This window comes from Nothoprocta perdicaria, unplaced genomic scaffold (assembly GCF_003342845.1).
Source record: "Nothoprocta perdicaria isolate Ctin4 unplaced genomic scaffold, notPer1 scaffold_332, whole genome shotgun sequence".
Classification (NCBI taxonomy): domain Eukaryota; kingdom Metazoa; phylum Chordata; class Aves; order Tinamiformes; family Tinamidae; genus Nothoprocta; species Nothoprocta perdicaria.
Genome location: NW_020455569.1, coordinates 504,786 through 527,569, shown reverse-complemented (window position 1 = coordinate 527,569; position 22,784 = coordinate 504,786). Strand labels below are relative to the sequence as shown.

The 22,784-nt window shown below is 56.0% G+C and overlaps 1 protein-coding gene across 1 annotated transcript in view; it reads right to left on the bottom strand.

The window, feature by feature from the left end:
* Nucleotides 1-1,351: 1,351 nt before the first annotated feature.
* Nucleotides 1,352-22,784, bottom strand: part of HCN4 (hyperpolarization activated cyclic nucleotide gated potassium channel 4) — a 65,271-nt gene continuing 43,838 nt past the window's right edge. The window contains exons 5-8 of the mRNA XM_026043634.1: nucleotides 18,149-18,295; nucleotides 16,027-16,267; nucleotides 14,586-14,750; nucleotides 1,352-2,913 (exon numbers count right to left, since the gene is read on the bottom strand). Of these exons, the coding sequence (XP_025899419.1) occupies nucleotides 1,352-2,913; nucleotides 14,586-14,750; nucleotides 16,027-16,267; nucleotides 18,149-18,295 (2,115 nt within the window). The remainder of the gene's footprint in view (nucleotides 2,914-14,585; nucleotides 14,751-16,026; nucleotides 16,268-18,148; nucleotides 18,296-22,784) is intronic.

Genomic DNA, 22,784 nt, shown 5'->3' with positions numbered 1-22,784 from the left:
GGGGGCCACCGGCTGCGCTACGGGGGGAAAAAAGAGGAAAAAAACACAAAATGGAAAGAAAGGATTGAAATAAAAGAGACATTTGCTCTAGAGGTTAAAGCTCTCTGTGCTGGGTGCACCCAATGGCCCCTTTCTGTCTTCTTCCCACTTTGAATGCCTTAAACCAGGAGAGCCCCAAAAATCCAGCTCAAGGGCCCTGCTGGGCCCCGGCTGTGTCCAGTGACGCTGCAACTGCAGGGCGAGAGGCTGTTATTGCTGGTGAAATCAAGCAAACAACTCCAATTCCCCCATCAGAGAAGCATGGGCCACGGCTGGCCACGTCGCTGGGCTGAACCTTGTCTAATGGCATGCACAAAGCTGCAAATCGGAAGGATTTTTGGCTCTAACTCCCCTGGGCTAAGGAGGAAGAGGGACRGGACGAGGGCACCCTGCTTTTTGACCTTATCCTCCCCGGTCCTTTTCAAAGCATTCAGCCCATGGACACCAAGACACCAAGGTTGAGCGAGGGTTCAAGTACTGTCTCTTTCTTCATCCCTGCCCTGCTCTTCTCCAGCGCCCACATCCAGGAGGCTTACGGAAACACAGCGGGGATGTTCACCGCCCTCCCTGTGACTTACAAGTTACTATTCCTTGTTGGACGAGAAAGAGCCAAGCACCTGAAGTCAGGCCCGTCCATGTCCAGGTCACCTTTATCTTCTTGAGGTGGAGTCCAAGAAAGGGCCACACAAACCTCAGCCCTGCTGCGCTCCCCAGAGGGGCCGGCCTCAGCGACACTCAGCCCTGTGCTCGCGTGCTCTGCGAGCTGCCGATGGCCGGAGCAGCCCTGCGAGGCGCCGACGCTCTCCGAGGTGCGCGGCCAGCCAGGCGGGTGAGGGCCGGAGCCGYGTGGAGCCCAGGCCGACCAGGGCTCCTCACACCAGCCTGACCTGCTRGGCCCCTTACGGCCCACGTCAACCTCGGCTCTTTGTCTCAACAGGAAAGCCATTTTTGGTGGCTTCTATGGCTGATCATTCACGTGTTCCAGCTCAGGCACATGCCTTGTCTGTGCGTTACCTCGTTGGATTAAATTTTCCAATATCCTTTTGCTCCATGTATTAAAATATTCTATAAAATCAAGTGACCAAAAATCTATAGCTCTAAGAATACCTGGTTAGCTTTTTTTTGTTCTTTTTTCTGTGTTTTTTTTTTTTTTGTTATTTGTTTATTTCTAATAGTTGAACCTAAAGATAAGAAATGGGGAAACAAAAAAAAAAAAAAAAGGAAAAAAAAAAGGAAAAGGCAAAAATGATTCATGAAGGTCTGCTCAGGAGGGGAACTGCGCGGCTGACACAACCAGCTTTCCGAGGAGTCCTCACAAATTGGAGGGCAGTTTGGAGCGGACGGGCTCCAGGTCCCCRCTGAGCGTGACGGACGCTTTGCGCCCGCCGGCGGAGAGGGCAGCGGCGCCCAACACCAGCGGATGGGGTAAGGAACCTGAGGACATCTGACGCGGCAAAGTCACACGCCCAGGAACTGAGCTGCAGGGCTTCCCAACAAGTCCGGCCCCGGCGCCGGGGAACGGGACGAAGCTGGAAACGGATTCCCTGGAGGAGTGAGGAGAGCTTTGGCTGAGCGCCTGAGCCAGCTCCTGGGGCAAGGATGGCTGGGAAGCAGAGATGAGCTTGAGGTCCTGGCTCAGGCGCCCTGGCGTGTTCTTGGACTGCAGCAGYGGAGGAGCTGGGCTGGCTGTCTGGGACAGGAGCAGAGATCCGTGCGAGCCCGAGGCCCCGGCRGGGCCGCTCTGAAAAGTTCTTGTTGCCACTGGGCTCTGACTGGGAGGACTAAGGCCAGAGGGGGTGTAACACGGSGAGGCCACACCGGGCTGTTGTAGCGGAGACACGGAGGCAAAAGGTGGCCTTTCTTGGTGGAGCTGAGCTATCGTTCCAGTTAACGATCCTAATGCACTTGGATGGGTTTGACACAGGCCGGAGGAGGGCCCGCCGGGGGCCTGCGCCAGCTGGCTTAGGCTGGAGGACGGAGAGTTGGAAGAAGGAGGGGGTTGGAAGTGATTCACTGCCGCCAGGGTCCCACTGCCTGAGAGCTGCTGCAACTGTCCCCCCTGCAGTGGCCTCGTGCTGGGCTGGAACTGGTTGAGAAGACTGGGGGGGGAGTTTGATGGGAGCTGGGTGAAAGACGTCGACGGGGAGCTCCCTGCCGCGTGCTGGAAGTGCCCAAACCCACTGCTGGGAAGGGGCTGCTGCTGCTGCTGCTGCTGCTGAGGCGGCTGCGGCTGCTGGGCGGGCTGCCCGGTGCCGAGGGGCGATCCCGAAGACGCCTGCTGGAAGTGGCCGAGTCCCGCGGCGGAGGGGCCGCCGCTGGGGGCCGGCTGGCCGGGCCCGGCCGGAGGGGAGCCCGCTGCGGGCTGCTGCAGCGGGGCCAAGGCGGCRGGCGCCGAGAAGCCCGCCAGCTGCTGGATGTGGAAGGAGGAGGATGAGGGYGTCTCTGCCCCTGGTGTGTGCAGCTGGGACACGGGCGTGCTGGACGGAGAGCCCACGGCAGAGGGCCCGGCGGACGGGATGAGCGACTGCAGCCTCTTGAGCTGCCTGGGCGTCTGGCTGGCTTGCTGCCCCAGGGAGCCCAGCACGGACACCGGCGGGCGGAAGATGGCAGTGGGGAGGCGTGGGTGGTGGGTCAGCGCTATGGCCACGGACGTGGTGGCCGCTGCGGCTTGCAGGGGCGCCTGGATCAGCGGCGTCCAGATGACAGGGGTGGCGGTGGAGGCGGCGGCGGCGGCGGCCTGCACGTTGTGGGCGCAATGGGCCATCTCCCTGTCGTGCTGCACGATCTGCTGGATGATCTCGTTCTCCTGGTAGTTGAAAACACCCGAATTGAGRTCGTGCTGGACCTTATGCAGCAGGATGGAATTTTTCTTACCTGTAGAGAAAGCAGAAAGAGAAGGTCTGAGTCTCATACCAAAATTCCCACCAGACTGGGATCTTCCCACAAGATTCCCACCAAACTTGCCTCATCTTGTTGGCACTGTGTGCCTGCTACCTCGGTATGGGAACAGCCTTGTCAGAGTCTATCTATCTGCTCCAGCAGCAAGATGGCACACGGTCCATCTTCTGCCTTTGTGCCATGGTCGAGGGACCTGGAGATCCCACAGGACAGGCCTTATACAGGACTCACACAGCAGAGTCAGCATCAACATTCAAGGTCACTGGCCAAGTCCTGGCCCTTCTACAGTCTAACAGAGAACTTCTGCCATCAAATGACTTCCACAAAATACTGCTGAAACTAGGAGCATATGCTRCAAGTTTTTCTTGAAGAAGCCTGATATTTTCCTGAAATTATATACTATGTACTCAGCTCTAGACGAACTGTGGAAGAAACCTCAGCTGAAATGCAGATTTCTGATTTATACATGTTCATCAGGTCTTTCATTAATGTGTCCTTAACTACTGCCCCGGCACTTCTGTTGCACTCAAGATCTTGTTATGCTTGAAAATAATCACCCTGTCATGATACCCTATTAAGCAAAGCCCAGCACATCAGCTCAGGCTTCAAGACAGACTGGACCCCGGGCTCTCTCCACATTACCCCCCATCTGTCAGTGCCCCCTCACTAGCTCGTGAGCTGCCTCCAGCGCAGCAGAAACCTGCAGGGCCCAAGTGCCGAGGGCAGCTCGTGTGCTGGGAGTGTTCCCAGCAGAAAGGCGGCTCCGCTGCCGAACCACGGACAGTGCAAAAACAGTGTCCTGCAGGCACTGTTCAGCTAAAACCTGCTGTGTGGGAATCTCATGGTACATTGCAAACCATTTTGGGAGCGATCCCAGCTCCTGCAGGGTCATGGCAAGTTCTGCCGTTGACCTCAGAGGGGCCAGGACTCCATCCTAACACTCACCAGTCCCAGGAGGAAGAAAAAGTCAAGCACTTGTTTCTCGTTGAAGAAGAATTTCTCTGTGATTAAGGGGCACAAGGACATCACGTGCCAAAAGAGCGAGATGCTGCAGTCACCATCTTATGTGGTCGGGAACTTYTAGCCCCAACTTGAAGGCAACTGCAGCCCAGCGAACCTCATGTTCCAGCTGGACTCTTTACCCTGCAGAAAAACACTATCATCATCGCAACACTTTATCCTTTCAGTGCGGTAGAAAATATGGCGCAATGAGTTTGTCTGGCCTTAGAGCCCACCTAGCACTGGCCTGCAGTACAGTGTCCCAGTGCTAGCTGCAAAACTTGAAAAAGCACAGCAAAAACATGAAAACGCTCAGAAAATCAGACTTGAAAGCATCAGTAAATACAGAAGCACAACACACTTCTAGCTTTTTCTCACAAGTGTCTTGATACTTATTTTGCAGTAAGAGGAAGCTGGTAAGAACCATTCTTCAAGGCTTTAGAAAGAGTCATGAGGTCTTCTGGTTTTGACAAGTCCAGATGAAAAACAAGCAGCAGACTAATGGTAAAAGTAGCTAAGCACTGGAAGAGCAAATGAAGGGGAGGTCTCTTAACATCTTAAAGTCAAGAGTGGATCCCTTAAAGGAGGTGGAAATGACTGAGGAGGGTGCAGCAGGATAATGCCCYAGTTTGCTTGCGCAAGGCTGTGCAAGTTCTCAGACCGGCCTCAATCYGCAGCTCCCTGCTTGGCCTGGCAGCGGCCCGGGCCGGGTCTGACTCCAGCTCTGCAGCCAGGGCCCGGGGCCAGGCCTGCAGTGGGCAGCGCTTYGGGGTGCTTAATGCCTGTGTGTCCCCCCTCCACTAAGAAGCCCCTCCAAAAAGCGGGAAGGCACCTGGAGAGGCAGTTTTCTTTGAAAGAAACGCCAGTCGTGGAAGGTCGAAGGGAGAAAGCAGCGACCTGAGCTGCTCCTGTAGCAGTTACACCGGGGAAGCCTCAATGTCACCTTTCCATTTGGAATATACAGAGGAAGGGAGTGAGGCGGGCTCAAAGGTCGGTCTGTGCCTGTGCAGAGCTTTCCAGGCAGCATCCTCTACAATCACAGACAAAACMGATCCCAGAGAGCTGGGAAACAGGAAAATTAATGGAATTAATTTCAGGAAACAGAAATATTAATGGTTCCAAGGCAGGCAGACAAGAACAACCCGGCTATGTGGAGAGGCTGTTAAGGAGGGGTGTGAGGTGAGGARGGCCGCGGGCTGCGGGTTTGCAACGCTCCCCTCTCCGGAGCTGAGGGTACAAATCCCAGCGTGGGCCATGGGGCGCTCCCTGCCCCGCTGCAAGGTCAGGCACAGCCTGCCGAGCTCAAAGCAACCGGGCAGAAACGCTGCCCGCGACGGGCTGCAGGAAAAGCAGCCGAGAAGGGCATGAGGAGGGACAGCAGCRGGGCTCCCGYGGCGCCCYGCACAGCCCGGTACGGCTCCTTGCTCCCGTGCCGCCTGGCCGAGGCTCCCGCTCCYTTCCCGGCTCCCGGCCGTGCTCGTCACAGCTGCACGGACAAGCTGCGGAGAGCCCTGGTGTTTTCAGAACCAGAGCTCTTGCCAGCGCAGGAGGCGCCCCGCGGCACACCGGCTTCCTTGGACCTGCGCTGAACAGAGCCCGCGCGCAGCTTCCCAGCCCGCACTATTCACTGGGAAATGATTTCATCCAAGCCCCTTACATTTATGTCACACTGACAAAACACTTCCACCAAAAACCCCTTCAATGCTTAGTTTGATTAATTTTTAAACAGCCTTCCTTTGATATTACACTACATTTTAATATTCTCCTTGGCACAAAAGTCAARCAAAACTGTTATTTATCAACTATCTCATTGTATGCATTTTTATTTCCTTTCTRTTATACGAAGAAAATCTTCAAATTTTGCTTCCTGTGTCTCCAGCACACTTACTGAAATGCTCCCTTTTAGTTTTGAAGGGGAGAGGAATGTTTCAAAACCACTTTTTCAGACTGACCCTCTGTTTCCCCACTCCGGTCAAGTGCATCATTTACCCGGTGCTCCTAGACACCTCCAGGATCCTTGGTTGCTTCTGGGGTTGTCCCCTCCAGCTTGCAGCCCCCACGGCAGGGCTTGGGTAGGACATTCTCCTGGTAGGGTTAACTGAAGTCCTGCATGAAACATAAGCCAGCGGTGGGATGGGGCAGGATTGAGTTTGCTTGGGCCAGTGGTTCGGAAATTATTTCTCCCCCTGCTCTGATTCATGATGTTGCTTTAGTTTCCAACTCCTTCCTGCAACTGCCTCGGAAGGAGATGCCTAAATGCAGTCATCAGAGGACTCYGTGGCTGATTAGCTTGGCTCTGCACAACCCTAATTGCAATGATGCCCTGAAGCTCCCAGCACCAGTGCATGGACTGCAATCGAGTCCTGCCGTCCTGCTCACACAGTCTGGTTTCCCCTGCAGCTCCACCGCAGAGCCTGTGCGTTACCAGGAGCTTCTCCTTCTGCGTTACCACACAAAAACTAAAATGCTGAGCAAAGTCWAAGGTACGAGAAGCACAGGACCTGGAGCACAGGCATCCCTGTGAAAGCTCCTCGTCCCGCAGCGCTTCGGGGCGGATTTAAGTCACCCAGCTCCTCCAGGAGACGGCGCTGACAGCGCTGCTCAGCTCTCCGCAGACGCTGCTCTGCAGTGAACATGGAATCAGCTCCATTTCAGCAACTGCTGCCCTGGCAGAGCTCAGGGCAGAGCCACGAGGACGGTTCAGAGCGTGKGCCAGTGCGTGGCTGCAGCACAGGGTGTATCCAAAGCCAGACTCCGAATCAGTGCAGTGTCCCTGCGAAGGGACCCTTCCCAAGGCCAGSATCCCTTTCCTTGCCAAAGCGGCTCCTTCTCCTGTTCTGAGTGCTGCCCGGGGTGCATCCCGTCTTGCCCAGTTCTCAGCCTGCTTGGATCCAGGCCCGGCTCCTCCGAGTGAAGAGCTGCAGGGCAAATCTCTCCCTCCTCTGCCTCAAGCAGCCCCGTCCGCTCGTGGGGAGCAGTGGCTCGTGTCTCCTCACCGGCCCCGCACGGCGCCGGTGCTCCCTGCGGAGCAGACACTGCCCTGCAGCCTGGGACGTTGTGCAGGGCCCAACATCCCCACGGAGCTGCCCAGGCCCCTCCTTATCCCCAGCAGACCTAGGGACCAGCTCAGCTGGAGCAGGACCCCGGCAAAGCTGGGCCGCGAAGACCAAACTGTTTTTTGAAGACTGCCCTCTTCCCGAGAGACTCTTCCACATCTTGCACCACTCACCCTTCCCTGTTCGTGTCTCCTGACTTTCTTCTCCTGACTTTTTCACCGCTTTTGTCTCGATGGCCAGGCAAAAATAACCAGCATTAACTACTGCGGTGGAGTCTACCCTTCCCCCTGCTATTTTTCTTGCTATGACAATAGACTGAACACAGGAAAAGAGAAGAKATTTAAAGCCTGAAAGATGCTTCTCGCAACGCTGCTGGAGCTCTGAAGTGGATTGGTGTCTGCGAAATTGTGGAAACGGAACTAATAGATGTTGCTGCCTTAATAAAGAATTGCAAAGTCCGATAGCCTCAACTGCAGAGCGCACACAAAGAAACCCGGAGAAAGGGCCCTGCGATTTCATAAAAAGAGCCAAAACTCAACAATAATTCTTCTATCAAAATATCAAAATTAGCTTTCCGTTGTTAGCATTCTGCCAGGCACTGGGGAAATTAGCTGCGACTTTATGTTCATTTCTCTTTTCATTCTCTCCGAGTCCACAGGCTGCCGCTTAGGAATTCAGGTCACCCAAGTGCCTCCTGAACGTGCGTGTGTTTGAAATAACCTGCCTTTATGGGGCTGCYTTGCGCCCCGGCGCTGCCACAGGCCTCCTGCTCCCGGGCTGCACTCGCCAGTCACGCGGCTGGGCACTAGGTGCCCTGTTGGGAAGGGACTCCTGGTCCTGCTCTGCTTTGGRTTACCTGCTGGCAATTCACCTTGCTGCCACGGTCCCCGGAGGGGCAGCGGCGCTGGCAAAGTGACCCTGGACATGCAGATTGCCATAGGGGAGCCCTCTGCAACGGGATTGCGTTGGCTGGAGGCTCCCCACCAGCTCCCGCCTCTGCATGCGCCCGGGAGCCCCTGTGTGGAGAGGGAATGGGCTGTGCCGGGCATCTGAAATGGCTCTGAACCCCCGTGCTCCTTTCCTGGCCGGGCCCGACCTCCTCTCAGGTTGAGGTCACCCCGCAGCAAACTGCATTAACTGTCACATAAAGGTCAGCCTCATCTCGGCAGCCTCAGTCCTGAGCAAGAGCTTCCACACCGAAATCCAGCGCACTTAGAAAACCTGCTCTTCACATTAATTCAATCAATTTTTCTGCGAATCTGTCCATGGGAGCATATGCAGAGCAGCTGTACAGTTCTTGACAAACTGCTCTCATTGCCCTCTTGCTTAAGCCCGCGTGACCCTTGGGGGCACGTCTGCAGCAGGACAACATCCCCCCTTGGCCTGTCGGGAGCTACACGCGCACATATGGATGCACGGCATGGAAGCCAGGCCCTGCATGCACAGGGAACTGAACTGCACCAGCACAGAGCCTGCTGTGTGGGAACAGCAAATTCAATCAGGTGTCTTCTTATCACCATTTCAACAAGCAATAATTAGTGTGAGCTTTAAAATGGACAGTTCCCTCTCTTTCCGAGTGGAGTTTTTGCTTCCTGTACAGGTCCAGTCTACCTGGCTGTGTCTGCTCTCCCACAAACCTGTTACAGATGTGCCTAAGGGGCAGAGAGAACACAGCCTTTAACTGGGCTAAACTGCAGTACGTGAAATAATACATAGAGAAAACTGCATCTGAAAAATCTCGTAATATTTGGAGAACGCTGGAATTAATTTTACCCTATGAAGTTCTTCCCTCCTGCTMTTCCCTCCCGTTCCTGTCATATGCAAACGATGCAGAACAAACAGAGTTGGGGTGTTGGCAGAGCCCTGCAGGAGGTGGCAGCTCTGAGCGGGACTGGCCCTGGGCAGCTCTGGGCTGGTGACATCGTGGGCTGGTGACATCCTGGCACCAGGTTCCTGTCAGCTGTGGGCTTTGCAGCACGCTCTGGTTGCAGGGAGATGCTGGATAGCTCAGGACCAGTTCCCTGAGGTTAGGGCAAGGAAGAAGGTCCTACCTTATGAAAAGGGGTGGCTGAAAATTATTTAAAAGGGAGTTGGAGTGGGAAAAATGTTATCTGAGCGGTGTTTTAGACAACAGTTGTGGATGTGGCTCTCTCAAAAGCAAAAGGCATCTGGTAACTCAGAGCACCCATGGAGATGGGGACACAAACACACTGCTTGCATCCGCTGCCGCTGCCTCAGCAGCCTCCCTCAAAACGGGTCCTGTTTTGGTTGTGTCTCCCAGGCACAAAGGATGTGTCTTGTCTCCCATCCTTCCGTGCCACTTGTGACGCCTGCCTACAAGGCCTAACTCTTCCCAGAAAACTTGCAGTCCTTAAGGTAGACTTGGTTTGGGATAAACTGAAGGTCGGYTGAATCTCCTGAGATCTCATTTATCAGTTCCTCCTGCCCTTCCCCGTCCTTCAGGCATGTCCCAGGCTTTGTTTTCCTTCTAGAACTGCACGAGAAATGGCATCTCCATATTCAGACAGGGTTTCCAGCTCACCCTCATTAAGCCGAAACCACTTGCCCTTAGTCATGGCAGATATTTTTTTGAACGCACAGAACTCTCGGTCTGGACCTACCCTTGGAAATTACAGGAAATTTAGACACCTGAGTCCTGCTTAAGTGCAAGTTCCTACCTATTTCTGAGGCAGGCAGCATTTCCAGGGCAGGATCCCCTGGCTATTCTATACGCCAGCTGCAGCAGGGACGAGCCACACGCTGCAAATGCCCTGTGCTCTGCTGGCTCTAGGAGCTAAGGCTGACTCAGACGTCGGCGTCGCAGTGCTGGAAATGATGGGAAAAGGCTTCTGGTCAGCGCGCACGGCGCTAGGTGAACCTTATGTTCCCCATAAACAGTTACGTGGGGGCTCTTCCCATGACCAGAGACGTCACAGCACGGGGCAACCTGCGCTGTCACTTGCCAGCCACTGCTGCCCGCTGCTCCGTACCTGCATAACGAGAGTCTGCCTGGCAGCCTTCAGTGTGATTCTGAAACAAAACTTTCCCCCAAGGAATACCCATCAGAGCACTGTATGTTAACCCTGAGCCACTGGCACTTGCAAATCTTCGACTTAGCTGTGTCTGTATCAGTAGCCTTAAGTAAGAGCTCCTGTAGCCCTAGGCTCTGATCTGCTCGCTCACCACGTGTGTGCTGTGCTGTTCTTAGGGTTATTCTCCTGAGGAAGGCGAAGGAATCTTGGATTGCGGGACAGGCACAGGGCAAACTTTATGCTAACTACATACTGGTTTACATACACACATTTTAATCCCTTTTATTTATTCATAAGAATTTGCTTGGCACCTGGCACGAGGGACTAGGCAGCTAAGAAGCACTCGCAGACTGAGCTGCCCCTGCAGCTCGCATTGTTTGCCCTGCAGAAAAGCTGAGGGGCTGAAGCACAGAGCAAAGAYGTGACAAGGTGACACAGGAGCCTGTGGCAGAGGCTGGCACGGGCCCCAGATCCTCTAACGTACCTCCCACTAGGCCAGCGAGTGCTACGAGGCAGCAGGTCCCGGGGGATCGGGCACGACCGAGGCAAGCGGGGTGCAATCCTGACGGGATTTCAATTGCRGAAGTGGCATCGTGAGCCGAGGGTGTCCAGGGAACAAGCTAAGGAACAGCCAGACTGAGGCTTGCCAACACAGCAAAGCGTTCCCCACTGCTACCACTCCAGGCGCTCRAACAGATGCTCTTGTAGCATAATAATGCTATCAATAAAATACTGTTGGGCTAATATTTAGAGAGTGGTATTGTGTGGTCCTAGCTTTGCCTTTTAGCAACAAGTGCAGTGCCCGAAGGAAATGCAAGGCATTAAATTCCTGAAAAAAACGAAAAATAAACAACTTTTTCTTTAGCTTCAAAATATGCTCTCACCAGTGACCTTGATATGGCTGGTAAGCAGCTGTATGGAAGACATCTGTGATATTCATTGCAACATAACAAATGATGGCAAATAACTGTCCCCCAATATTTTTGAATGCATCAATGAACTTTGATTTGATAATATTCACAACCTGTGGGGTATTTACTTTCATGGAGCATGGGAGTGGTAGTGTTTTACAAGTGCAAATACTTGTGAAAATCTAATTTTAAGCTTCAATGGTCACCAAAAGCCAGTTTCAGAGCCACTCAGGGGACCAAATCGTGCGGCTTATGTAACTAACTGACACATCACAAACTGGGCCTCCTCACAAAGGCTCCCCAGACAAAGAGGTACTCGCTGGAGAAAGGATCGAATCACTTCAACATACTAATATGAAGAAGAATCATTCAGTTTGGCCAAGAACAAGAGAAAGAGGAAGGCTTAATCAGTGATATATTAGTCTAATTTCCTCGCGATCTTCAGGTCCTGAGCCTGGGGAGAGTTAAACGTGTGACTTTCTGCAGCCTGGGGCGTTCTTTAGAGGCCGCAGTTACTCCCAAGAGCAGAGTTCTTTGGAATATTGGAAGGGGTCTCTCCTGGAGCCGGGCGCTGGTAGGCGCTTCTGAGCCTTGTGACGAGCCGCGTGGGGCATGGGCTGCCCAAGGACGYGCTGTCCACTGCGGAGAAGGCGGACAGGGAATGCACGAGTGCTTGGCAAACAGGCGCCCATTGGCCTCCGTCTTGCGTGCAGCTGGTGAGCTGAACACATCGTGAACCACAAATACGCTCCCGCTTCTGCTCGTACCTGCCTCTCATGCATCTCCATTCCTTATCCTCAGCCCCGTGTAATAATCCCTCTGCTTTCAAAACCTCAGCTCGTGGCTGCCCCGCACAGCAGCGCGCTGCTGCTCAGCTCTCTCCAGATGGTGCACGGTGCAGCAGCAAGGGAAGGAATGCCGTGTTTACGGAGACGAGTTCTCCAAGGGGGTGGCCACTTCCAGTAAGATGTGCCTAATTTCCTAGGCTCCCTGGGGAAACCCCAGTCCTAGAGCACTGGGCACAACAGGGTATTTTGCAATGGTGGAGGATGAGGATAATTTGGCAGAGTAGCCACCTCACAGGTCTGGATGTGACCAGGGGCAGCACTAGGATCTTCCAGGGGACGATGCTGCAGCTTTGCACCCTCTGCAAGGCACTRGGACTGCTGTCATCTCAGGCCAGCAGCGTGACAAAGCCGGGGAGCACAAGGCCTGAGCACCCCAAGGACCTGTTATTCCAGCAGCTCCATGGCTCCTTCTGGCCTTATATCGACCTCTTGCAGATACCGGTGGAAGGGATTTTACTGGAGGAACGGATTTTCTCCCAGGGGAAGATGCAGGAGAGGCTGTTCATGCCACTTCAGAAAGCAGTGCTGAAAGGAGCAGCTTCTCCCCTCAGAGCAAGGAAGGTTTGCACAGCAGCACTGAAGGCTTCTGTAGGGCTTCTGGGCTCACCTCCGTGCTGCTGATGGAAAAGGGCTCTATGCCAGAAAGGCTGTCTGCACTGAAATGCCCCAGATGAGTGCTCTGACTCAGGGTCTGAGTGTTGCTCCTTGGAAACTCAGGCAACACCACAAAAACAGCTCGGACACAGGTCTGACGAAGCAGTGAAGAGAGAGCACTGCTGTGGTTTGCAGGATGAGGAGCTGCACTGCTCCTCAGGTTCATTCTTTGTATCGCCATCAACTCACCGTGATCTCAAGCAGCCTGACTTTTCCTCCACGTGCCTCATTTCTCACATAGGTTAAAYTCCCTGCCGTAACATCGGCTTTCAGTGCTGCTCCGGGCTTGCACGGAGAGCAAGAGCGGCTGCACAGCCCTGAGGAGCTCTGCGCTGTGGTCACTCTGTGCGCYGGGGAGAGCAGCACTGCTTGTGCTGCTGCGCGTGCCGAGCGCGCCGCGGGCTCCGCTCCCCGCGGGCTCCACTCTCCGGAGCGCAGACCCAGACCCGAGGATCTCATCTGAGCTACATCTGTGCTCTTCTCTTCCACGGCAGCTACAGCTTCCACAGGCCTGGCTGGAGCTGCGCAGGACAGAGCCGAGGTGGCTTCAAGCTGCCTCATGGAGGAACTGCCACCACGCTGGCCGTGGGGCTCGCCCAGGTGAAGCCGCCCCGCGCTTACCGTGTCCGCAGCGGTGTGGGAAGCTCAGCTCCGGCAGCTACGTGTTCTGGGGGTCTTGGTCGCCTCTGCAGCTGCACACGGTGAAGGGCAACGGCGCTTGCACYGCTGCCCCGGGAGCACAGGGCCCTGAGCACGGCTCCCCCCAGGGAACTGGAGCCTGCAAAGCCAGGCTGGGCTCCCCCGCGGTGCCTCACGTTACCTTCCCTAGCAGCGGGTTCCGTTTCGTTTGGATAACCTAAGTGACGGCGCTGCTGCCACTCACACGAGGGCCTCGTTAGCGTGGGCTTGGCCAAACTATATATGTTTAGCCCCTAACCTTTTCCTGGGATCAGACTTCCTGGTTTGCAGCAGGTAGTGGGGTGCATAGAACACAGTGTTCCCGGCAGGAAAAGCTTCAGAGGCACCGCAGCCCACACTGGGACGCCTGCTTCCTCCTCACCCCATCACCCTCTCCACCTTCCACAGCGCGCTCAGGCCTGCTCTGACCTTTTTGCTTCTGCAAGGCAATGAAAATGAGTGCAGCTTTGCGAGAGGTATAGTAAGAACCTCAGTTGTGCTGTGCCTCTGAAACGCTCAGGCCTCAGCCCTGCAAAGACTTCCTGAGTGACCTCGTGCGAGTCAGTGAACCCCAGTTAAGGGCTCCAGCCATGCCAGAGAGTCCCATCCCGGTTTTCTTCAGCTGGTYCACAGCACAAGGCAGGACAGCATCATGCACGGGTCACTTTTAGTTACTACAGTCCAGAACTAGTCTTTGGATACCAGTGTTTACTTTGGGGTGTGGAAAGTTCTGTTATTYGTTCCATCTACCAAGTGCCCATTTCTATTGGGAATATCTATAGTGGACTCTGCTGGACAGCTGACCAGGTGCTTCCCCTCCCTGCAGCACTTTCTGTTCCTTCAGTTGCTTTTCAGCTGTGATTAGAGAAACAGTGGTCCAACAAGAAGCCATGATGGTAGCAGTGTACCAGGGACGAAGATTGCTCCACAACAACGTGACTTTTCTCCTAAAACCATTGCTGCTACTTGCCCCACAGTCACAGCATCACTGGGATCCCTGCAAAACCCAGGCCACACTCTAATAACAGCCACTCCCTCATACTGAGGTGTGATCTCTTCCAGAGAGCGTTTCAGCAAAGTCTGGGCTTGGCTTGCATGCCTTGGGGTCACCGCGTGCCCTGTTTTCTCTTGAGCCTGGGAGGCTGTGGTCATTTGCACTTTCTCAGCTAAAATTCAGAAGCCAGTGGGCTCGCCAGCACGGCCCTGCAGCTCAGATTGCACTCTCCACTTGTTAAAAAGGCCTCTTGGAAATGGAAACAAATGGGCACAGGAGTGGGTTGAAGTGTCTATGTGTAAGAGAGGGCAGAATGTGGATTCAGCTGCTTGCTAACAGTGCTCCTAGAAGGAGCTGATGCTGGAAGATGGGCAAGGGCCTCCTTCAGTCCATGGCTCCAGCCAAGGAGGAAAGGATGAGGCCCGGCGATGGAGCCCCAGGGCAGCGGGAAGGGGAGCCGCACGCTTCGCACTCACCAATCCTGTCCAGCCTGTCCAGYGCCACCGTCTCAAAGGCTCTGCGCATCATGGGGTACTCCTCGAGCACCTCGTTGAAGTTGTCCACGGAGAGAGAGTAGAGGCGGCAGTAGGTGTCCGCCCGCACGCTGGCTGTGCGCCGCCCGCGCGTCAGCARGCAGATCTCTGCAAGGAGAGAGGCGGCTGGAGCAGGCGGGAAGACGAGAGCGCGGCCCCACGAGCRGCACCCGCCGCCCGGCCTCCCCTCCAGCCGCAGGACACCCAGGGGTGTCCCTGCTGCCCGCTGGACACCCACCCTGGCCCCACGCGCAGCAGCATCAGGAAAGGAAGAGCAGGGATGTGAGGGCTGCTACACACAACTGCGCGCAGGGATTCTGCCTACCCAAACAGCAGGGAAATCTCCACAGGGCGGGTTACCCAACACGCCACGGGTGGGTGCCACTCAAGCAGGGCTGCTCCCGGTGCTCCCCTGGCTCTGCTCCAAGCACGGGGACAGTGACACTCCAGTTGCAGGGATGACAGCATGTTTAGGCAGCTTTTCTGAGGAATCGAGGCTGATGGCAGTGTGGTGCCCATGAGTGCATGCAGGATCACAAATGCACTGAGTTTGCTGGGCAGTTTTAAGCATGAGTCAGGGTCAGGGTATCCTGACTGCSCCCATGAATTCCAAATCCCAGTGACCAACCCCACTTTCTAGGGACTTGCAACATCCCTGCAAGCCCAGAGCCAGCAGCTCTGCAAACAGGCAGGTTACGGAGCCAAGACTGTAGGAAATGTGTGACAGGGATGTGAGGGATGGAGAAGAGGTCGCACAAAGGAAAGGAAAGGCAGGTTCCTGCACTCCATCTTTCTCACTGTGGCACTCATCTTTTCTGTGCCACATTTGGTGTTTTGATGAAAAGAGCTTCTACAAGGGAACCGTGTCTCTAATATCATGGGTGTCCCCTGTGCCCGGCAGGAGCGCTGGGCTCAATCCTGCCTTGCGACGCTCCCTGCCTCGTGCCCGTCTCTCTGCTCCGGCTGCTGCMGCTGCCCATAGGGACGTCACGGCCTGGGCTATTCCCTCAGTATCGCCTCGATAGATGCCYGGCAGCGGGACTAGGCAGCACCRTAAAAGCGTTCGGAGAATTTAGACTGTTCCATTTCTTTCCTTTCAGCTCTCAGCTTCACAGATCTATCAATTAGCTTGGGGCAAGGAAGGAATGAACCCCCAGGAATGAACTCCCCCCCCCTTATTTTTATTTTTTATTTACTCTGCTTTGCACTTCCTTTTGCACAGCCTGCTGCATGGGAAGCAGCAAGGCAGTGAGGTGAGCAGAGGCAGAGGGTGCAGGAGAAGGTGATGGAGATACCAGCCTCATGTCCTACCACGCTCTTATGCCTGGGATGCAGGAGCAAAAGGAGCAGGTCTCACTACGTGGGGTGACTCACTAACACGCACCTCCAAAATAGGAGCCATCTGCCAGCTTGGTTTCCTTGTTGCCTTTGGTGAGGACGCTCACCACCCCATGCTGGATGAAGTACATCTTCTTGCCAATGGTGCCCTCCCGAATGATGTAATCCCCGGGCTGGAACACCTCGAACCGCAGCTTGGTCAGCATGGATGTCACAAAGTTGGGATCTGCGTTGGCAAAGAGGGGCATGGAGGCAACCAGCTTCCGGCAGTTGAAGTTTATGATTTCCTGACCACCAGGCGAGTGAGAGAGAGACAGACAGAGAGAAAGAGAGAGCAGAGAGGAAGAGAGAGGCAGGGAGGAGGAGGGGGACAGAGAGCAGAAGAGACACACACATCTTCAGTCAACATCTAGCAACCCGGGACGATGCCCCCCTGAGCTCTGTATTAGAGAGGGAAGGGAAAAGCTGCCCGGCTGCGGGCGCCCGCGAGCTCCACGCCGCGCACAGCTGCACCGGAGAGCCCRGCCCCGCACGCACACCACGTCCCTCCGCCTGCAGCAACCCTCGTCCTGCGCGGGGCGCCCTGGGCGACTGCTGTGTGGGGAGCGCTGGGCCGGCGGGTTTGCCAGGGAGGAAGCTGCTCCCTGCAGCTGCCACGCAGCCCTGGGCTCTGGGCTGCCCTCGCGTGCCAGCGAGCGGCGGAACGGCCCTCGCACGCAGCGCTGCCCTGGCGACCAGGCCTGAAATACACCCAGCAGGTCCTCAACTCTCCCCTCGCCCGTAGAGATATGTGCCTGGGAGCACACGGGGAAGGGGGAAGAGAAGAGAGCTGCTGGGGGGCATATACTGAGGTATGTACAGTGAGAGATGACTTTCCTGAGCAGCACAGAGCTCGGTACAAATGCACGGGACACAGCCTAAGAGCAGGGAGCTTGAGGTGCTCAACCTGCAGGCTGAGAGGTGGCCAGGCAGAGGGGAGCAGGGCAGCGTGTGGGGACAAGGGGCTTGACGAAATGCAGGCGCTTCTTGCGGGCTCTCCTGCAGTGGCACTTTTAAACTGGGCACGAGGGCTTTGCTGTTGCTCCAGAGCACGTACAAAGTACGAGCAATGGCTGGGCGTGAGGCCAGGGACCCCAGTGTGCTCCTCATCCCTGTAAACCTGGAACAGGCACCAAGGGGGAAGCAGAACTGCTGAGGTCTCAAAGCAAAAAAATAGCAGYGTTTCGTCCCATGGGATCTTTTCCCCTCTTCTTTCCTCAGCCTCCTCCTGCTCTCTCATCACTGCCACATTTGTCCATGTCGAAGAGCAGGAACAGGGCAGAGGTTGCCGGAGAGGCAGCAGCTGCCATGCACAATAATCCCTAGGCATCGGCCACGGCAGGCCTGTGTCTGGAGCATCTCTCGCGTCTGGCAGCACTGGGGGAATCCATTCCAAACCAAGCGGCCCTGCCTTGTATTTCCTTAGGGGAAATACAGGGGTGAAACTAGGGTGAAGCTTCGCCCCAACCCCTCAATCCAGGACCATCTGCTGGYGAAAGAAGCACAGGCTGTCGAGGCTCCACCTCCCTGTGAAATGTCCCTCGTGTGACATGTCACCCCTGCCTCAAGGGATGGAGACGTTTCTAAATGGCGTGGGCTCTGCAGTGCCATGCAGGCAAAGGAGCTTTAAAGCACACATGGAAAAAGAACAGGAATAACTGGAGGAGGAGTAGCTCAGTCAGATGGAGATGTGAATTTCTGTTGTATTGAGRAAAAGGGCAGATTAGAGAGTTGGCAAGTGTGAAGGGAAGTGAAATTCATGCCCACATGCCCCCCAGAAGCTGCCTGGGAGGTGCTAAGTCCCCAATGAGACGAACAGGCAATGGGCACCTCTGTGTGCTCTGCAGCTCTGGGAGCCTGCCCGGCTCGGGACAGCAAGCCACGGCTTTCCCAAAGTGATCCCAAACACTTGGCTGGTTTATCCTTGGGGAGGCGGCCTTGATATCACATGTCACTTGTAATGCAGTGGTCAAAGGCTCAGGCAGAAGCCCTGCAGTGCCAAAGGCCTGGACTTTGCTCCACAGCAGTGACTTCTGCTGTGACCAAGGCGAGGGAACTGCAGACAAGTGTCAGTGCCTGCAACATGGTATCTCCGAAGCCGCCACGGATGCCGCTGGATGCCCCCTTACCTCGCGGAGGGGCTCGCTCAGCTCTCCCAGGATGCTCTCCTCGTCGAACATCTTGCCCTGGTAGCGGTGCTCGTAGTAATCGTGGATGCGCTGCCGCATGTCTGCCGGGAGCTTGTGGAAGGACATGTACTGCTCCACTTGCTTGTACTGCACAGAGAGACAGGGGCCGAGGTAGCAGGGTGCTCAGTGAGGGCTGGGTGCCCCTGGCCACCCAGCACCCCTGCCTGCTCCAGCACAGCGCATCCCGCCCACCCCACCCCGCTCTGAAACACGAGCCTTTGCAAACACCTCTGCTGCACTCGCCAAGGGGCTGCCCGTGTGTTGGGCAGCCTGGTGCGCTGGGAAGCCCTCTCCTCATTCCCCAGGCACGGGGCAGCCCAGGCTGCCAGGCCCTGCCGCACGAGCCGGGCATCTCCCCTCACCAACCAGCGCTCGGCACCTCGGCTTTCTCACTGAGGACACTGCAGATCCCCGTTTTCTTCCCCTTTTGCGGTGCCCCTCTTGCCCCATGCGCTTTCGCTGTGTATATTTTGCAGTCTGTATTCTGCCTCATGATTTGCATTTCCATCCTGTCACTTAGCGGGGGAATACAGCGGCACTGGATGGATGCCAGAGCAGTATTTGGCGAGGAACGGCACCTTCTACAAGAAACGACATTTCCTCAAGGGCACAGGCCTGCCAGCACGAACGCCCTGCAGGCGCTGCAGGAGCAGCTGATGCTGCCCGTGTCCCACGAAGCAGCGCTGACAGGAGGCCCGTGCTGCCCCTGCCTTCCCCCTCTCCCCAGTACACGTGTCCCTGGGGTGCAGCCGCTCTCCGCGCGTCCTGCAGTGCCCCGCTGCGGCGCTGCGCTCGCTGCGGAGCTGCCCTKGCCCCGCGGTGCTGCTCAGCTCGCAGCATGGCCCGTGCCACAGCGGGGCGGCCGCCGCCGTGCGCAGCCGAGGGGACGCGGCCTCCGCTGGCCCTCGGAGGCGCTCGGTTGCAGCGYGGCGCTTCCCAGGCCTCCCACCACGTCTCTCTACTGTCCACTCGCCAGGACCAATATCCCGGTGACCTCTGCTTCTYGGGAGAAATCCCCCGACTCCTATGGCGCAGCTCGGGTGCAGGGACTCAGACTCCTGGCTTGTTTGCTGCTGTTCAGAGATTTATTGCTCCGCGACGGAGAGCAATAAATTGCTGCTCTGCRAAGTCCCCAGGGCCTGTGAGATTCCCCCGTGATCGCTGCCTCCGGATAAGGCTCAGAGCAAAAGGAGGGACAATTTATTGCAGCAGAAAGAAAGGTTCTGCTCCTGATTASAAATGAAAAATATGGTTACAGAGAAAAAAATGTGAAATAAGAAACCATAACTCTCTGCCCTAGTTAACAAGGACATGTACTGGCTCTCCTGTATCAGCTTTCCTGGCCATGAGGAGTTCTGTGGGCTGGGGATGGCCCTGYGGGGCATGTCCGAGGGTGCAGAAAGCCCATGCTGGCTCTTCCCACGCGTGTCTGGTTACGGCTGTGCAGCACTGAAAGCCACGTGCTCAGGAGTCTCGGGCAGYGCCTCCGCTTCTGCCAGGAGAAGGCCCACGAAATACCCACAAGAGCCGGCTCTCCTGGCTGGCGGACGGATGGAGACTGCCAAAAGCACTTGCTGGAGAACAAGCAAAACAGCATCKCCTTCGGACGGGGCCAGCCTAACCTGGCAGCAGCCTTTTGCCTCCCTTCTCCGTGGCGCTCGCCCGCTCAGGCTCTGCCCTTCTCCCTGCGTCCCCCAGCTGCCCCGTGCTCAGAGAAACCTGCAGAGATTAGTGGCATCGCTGAGTCCTACCCCAAAGACTCACTGAGGAGTTATTTAAATTTCYCTGGAGACAACAAGTCCACTTAAATCCTAACTCGTCCCCTTTAAGCCTGTTTCTCCTCAGATAAGCCCTCGAAGGAGGCATTAGTGTATCAACAGGGTCTGTTTCAGGGGATATTTCTCCCTTTAGAACCAGCCTCGTTTCCTGGCTGTCCCATYCCCTTCCGCTGAAGCCCTGGTCACCCGCAGAGCAGAGGCAGCTCACTGCTTTGACCTGCTCTCATCACCCCACTCTCCATCCCGACTCCTGCTGTCTTTGCCAGGGATAAACCACAGGCTGAGAAGGCTCCGCTGTCCCTAGCGCAGCATCTCACTCCCGGCTGTCCCTACAGCCTGGGCACTGGGGCTCTAACTTCTCTGCTGCTCCACAGCAGCCCMGAAGCTCTCAGAAATGCCCATTTCCATGCGTGCAGTTCTGTTAATCCGGACCTATTTACAGGGTTCCACACGGTGCCTGACGACACATGCCCGCTCCTGTGGCACTGCCCTCRGGACGTGCACAGATGCCAGTGCTCCCCTCCAACCGAAGACAACCTCGTGTTTCACACGAAGATGCATCACTCGCAACCTTGCAGAAACAGSCTCGGGACAGGACTTGATCCCGGTCTAAATCTGCACTCCATGGATGTCAAAATCTAGTGCAAGAAACAGGAGGCTCCAGCAGAGTGGCGCATTTGCAGTTAAGGCAAAGATTTTAGTGCTTAGAAACAGTGCTTATTTCACTGCCTCTTCAACCAGCACTACCCCAACTGCACCTAGCAGAGGCCCAACCATATCCATATTATGTTTGTCTTTCAGACTAAATTTATGTCACTCTTCACCCTTGCAAGGTATCTGACACTTAACTCTTCATCCAGTTTTCATTATGAAAAAAAGCCAACCTTGAATATTCTGTGATTCTGTGATAATGTCCTGGTTCTGAGTTCTTTTACAAACACCAGGCTTCAGAGCTGGTTTAATTTTTGCAGCTTGGCACTAGCTGCGTTTGTAGGATGATTTTCACGAGTCGCAGGTCACACACTAAAATACTCGGGACACTTTTGCCCTCAGCCCAGTGGTTCCAGTGACACCTTCRGAAATAATCTTAAGAAGAAACAGTCTCTTTACCTCTTGCTCTGCTATAAATACCACAGACACCAGCAGAAAACCCTCGGAGATCTGTTCCCCCTCTTTCTATGCGAGAGGCATTAAAGTGATGCTGGCTGCAAGGCCGGCCTCTGGAGCCGCCTCCCCTTGCTGCTAATCAGGGCCCATTGAGGCCAGCATTACGCTGCAGACAATTCGTGTGGAGCGGGAGCGGGAGCCGGCAGCAGCCGCAGCAGGGGCTGTTCTGAGCCTGAACAGATGCCCGGTTCCAGCCCTGGCGCAGGGCGCAGCGCGAGCCAGGGAAGGGGGTCATGCCTGGCCTGGCACACGTGTGGGGCAGCATGCGTGACCTGGCACACGTGTGGGGCTTGTGTATGGCCTGGCACACGTGTGGGGCTGCACACATGTCCTGGCACACGTGTGGGGCTGCACGCTGGCCTGGCACATGTGTGGGGCCGCATGCATGACCTGGCACACGTGTGGAGCTGCACACATGTCCTGGCACACATGTGGAGCTGCACACATGTCCTGGCACACGTGTGGGGCTGCATGCTGGCTTGGCACACTTGTGGGGCTGCATACACGTCCTGGCACACATGTGGGGCTCGCTCCTGGCTTTGCACACATGTGGGGCTGCATGCCTGGCCTGGCACATATGTGGGGCTCGCTCCTGGCCTGACACATGTGTGGGGCTCGCGCTGCCAGCAGTCCTGGGCAATGAGGCCCTGGGCAAGGAGGTCCCGCAGCGCAGGCCTGTTGGCATCGGGTGCYGCGGGGGTCTGTCCCAACACACGTCCCCTCTCCACAGCAGCCGGCAGTGCCAACGTGACCGTGCCAGGCCAAGTTCCAGCAAAGAAAAGGCTGCCCAAAGAGCTGTTTATTCCCCACTAACTCCTGCCTGGGAGAGGCRTCCCAGGAGAACTCCCTGCTCGGATTAATAGGTCTGAGCCCGGCCCAGGTCAGCAGCCCAGCCCAGGGGACTTGTCCATCGGGTCAGTGCATCAGCTTTGATTCACTAAGTGCTGCGAGGCCCAGATCCCCGGATGCTCTGGAGATGTCTGCCTGAGTCCCCGGCTTTTTGCACATCTGGAGGCATGATGGGGAAAGCAGAGGGCAGTTCCCATCGAAGCAGGAGAACTGGGATGAGGTAAAAYCTGGCAGCCGAGGGGCGCAGCGAGTCGGGGGGGGTCTGAAATGAGCCCCGCAGGGTGCAGCCTGTGCCAGGAGCCACAGCCTGGTAGGGAGCATCAGCTCCTCGTGCAACGCTGTTTTTACTTATTTATTTGCTGCCCAAGWGCCAGCACAAATTTCAGACCTGCTAATGAAGCTCCCGGGCCGGGCACGGGGATCGGCAGAGGCAGGAGCGCTTCCCTGGCGGCGCTGATGCCGGCCGCGCTCGCCCTTGTCCATCCTGCCCAAGGAGCAGAACTACTCGTTCGGCAGCAAAAGAGGTGCCGGAACCTTAGCTCTAATCACCCATCTCTGGCAGGGCCGCCCAAGGCCTGTCTCGCACGGTGAAGATGCACAACACGGTCACAAGGCTGCCAGCTCCAGGGCCTGACTGGCCCCACTGCACACAGGGAAGGGATACGGGGAGGGTGGGATTTGCAGCTTCACAGAGGGGCTCGTCTCTTTTTTCAACAGTCATGGGTAAAGGAAATAGCAGATTCAGCACGGAGATATTTTCCTTGCAAGAAGAAACAGGAGTT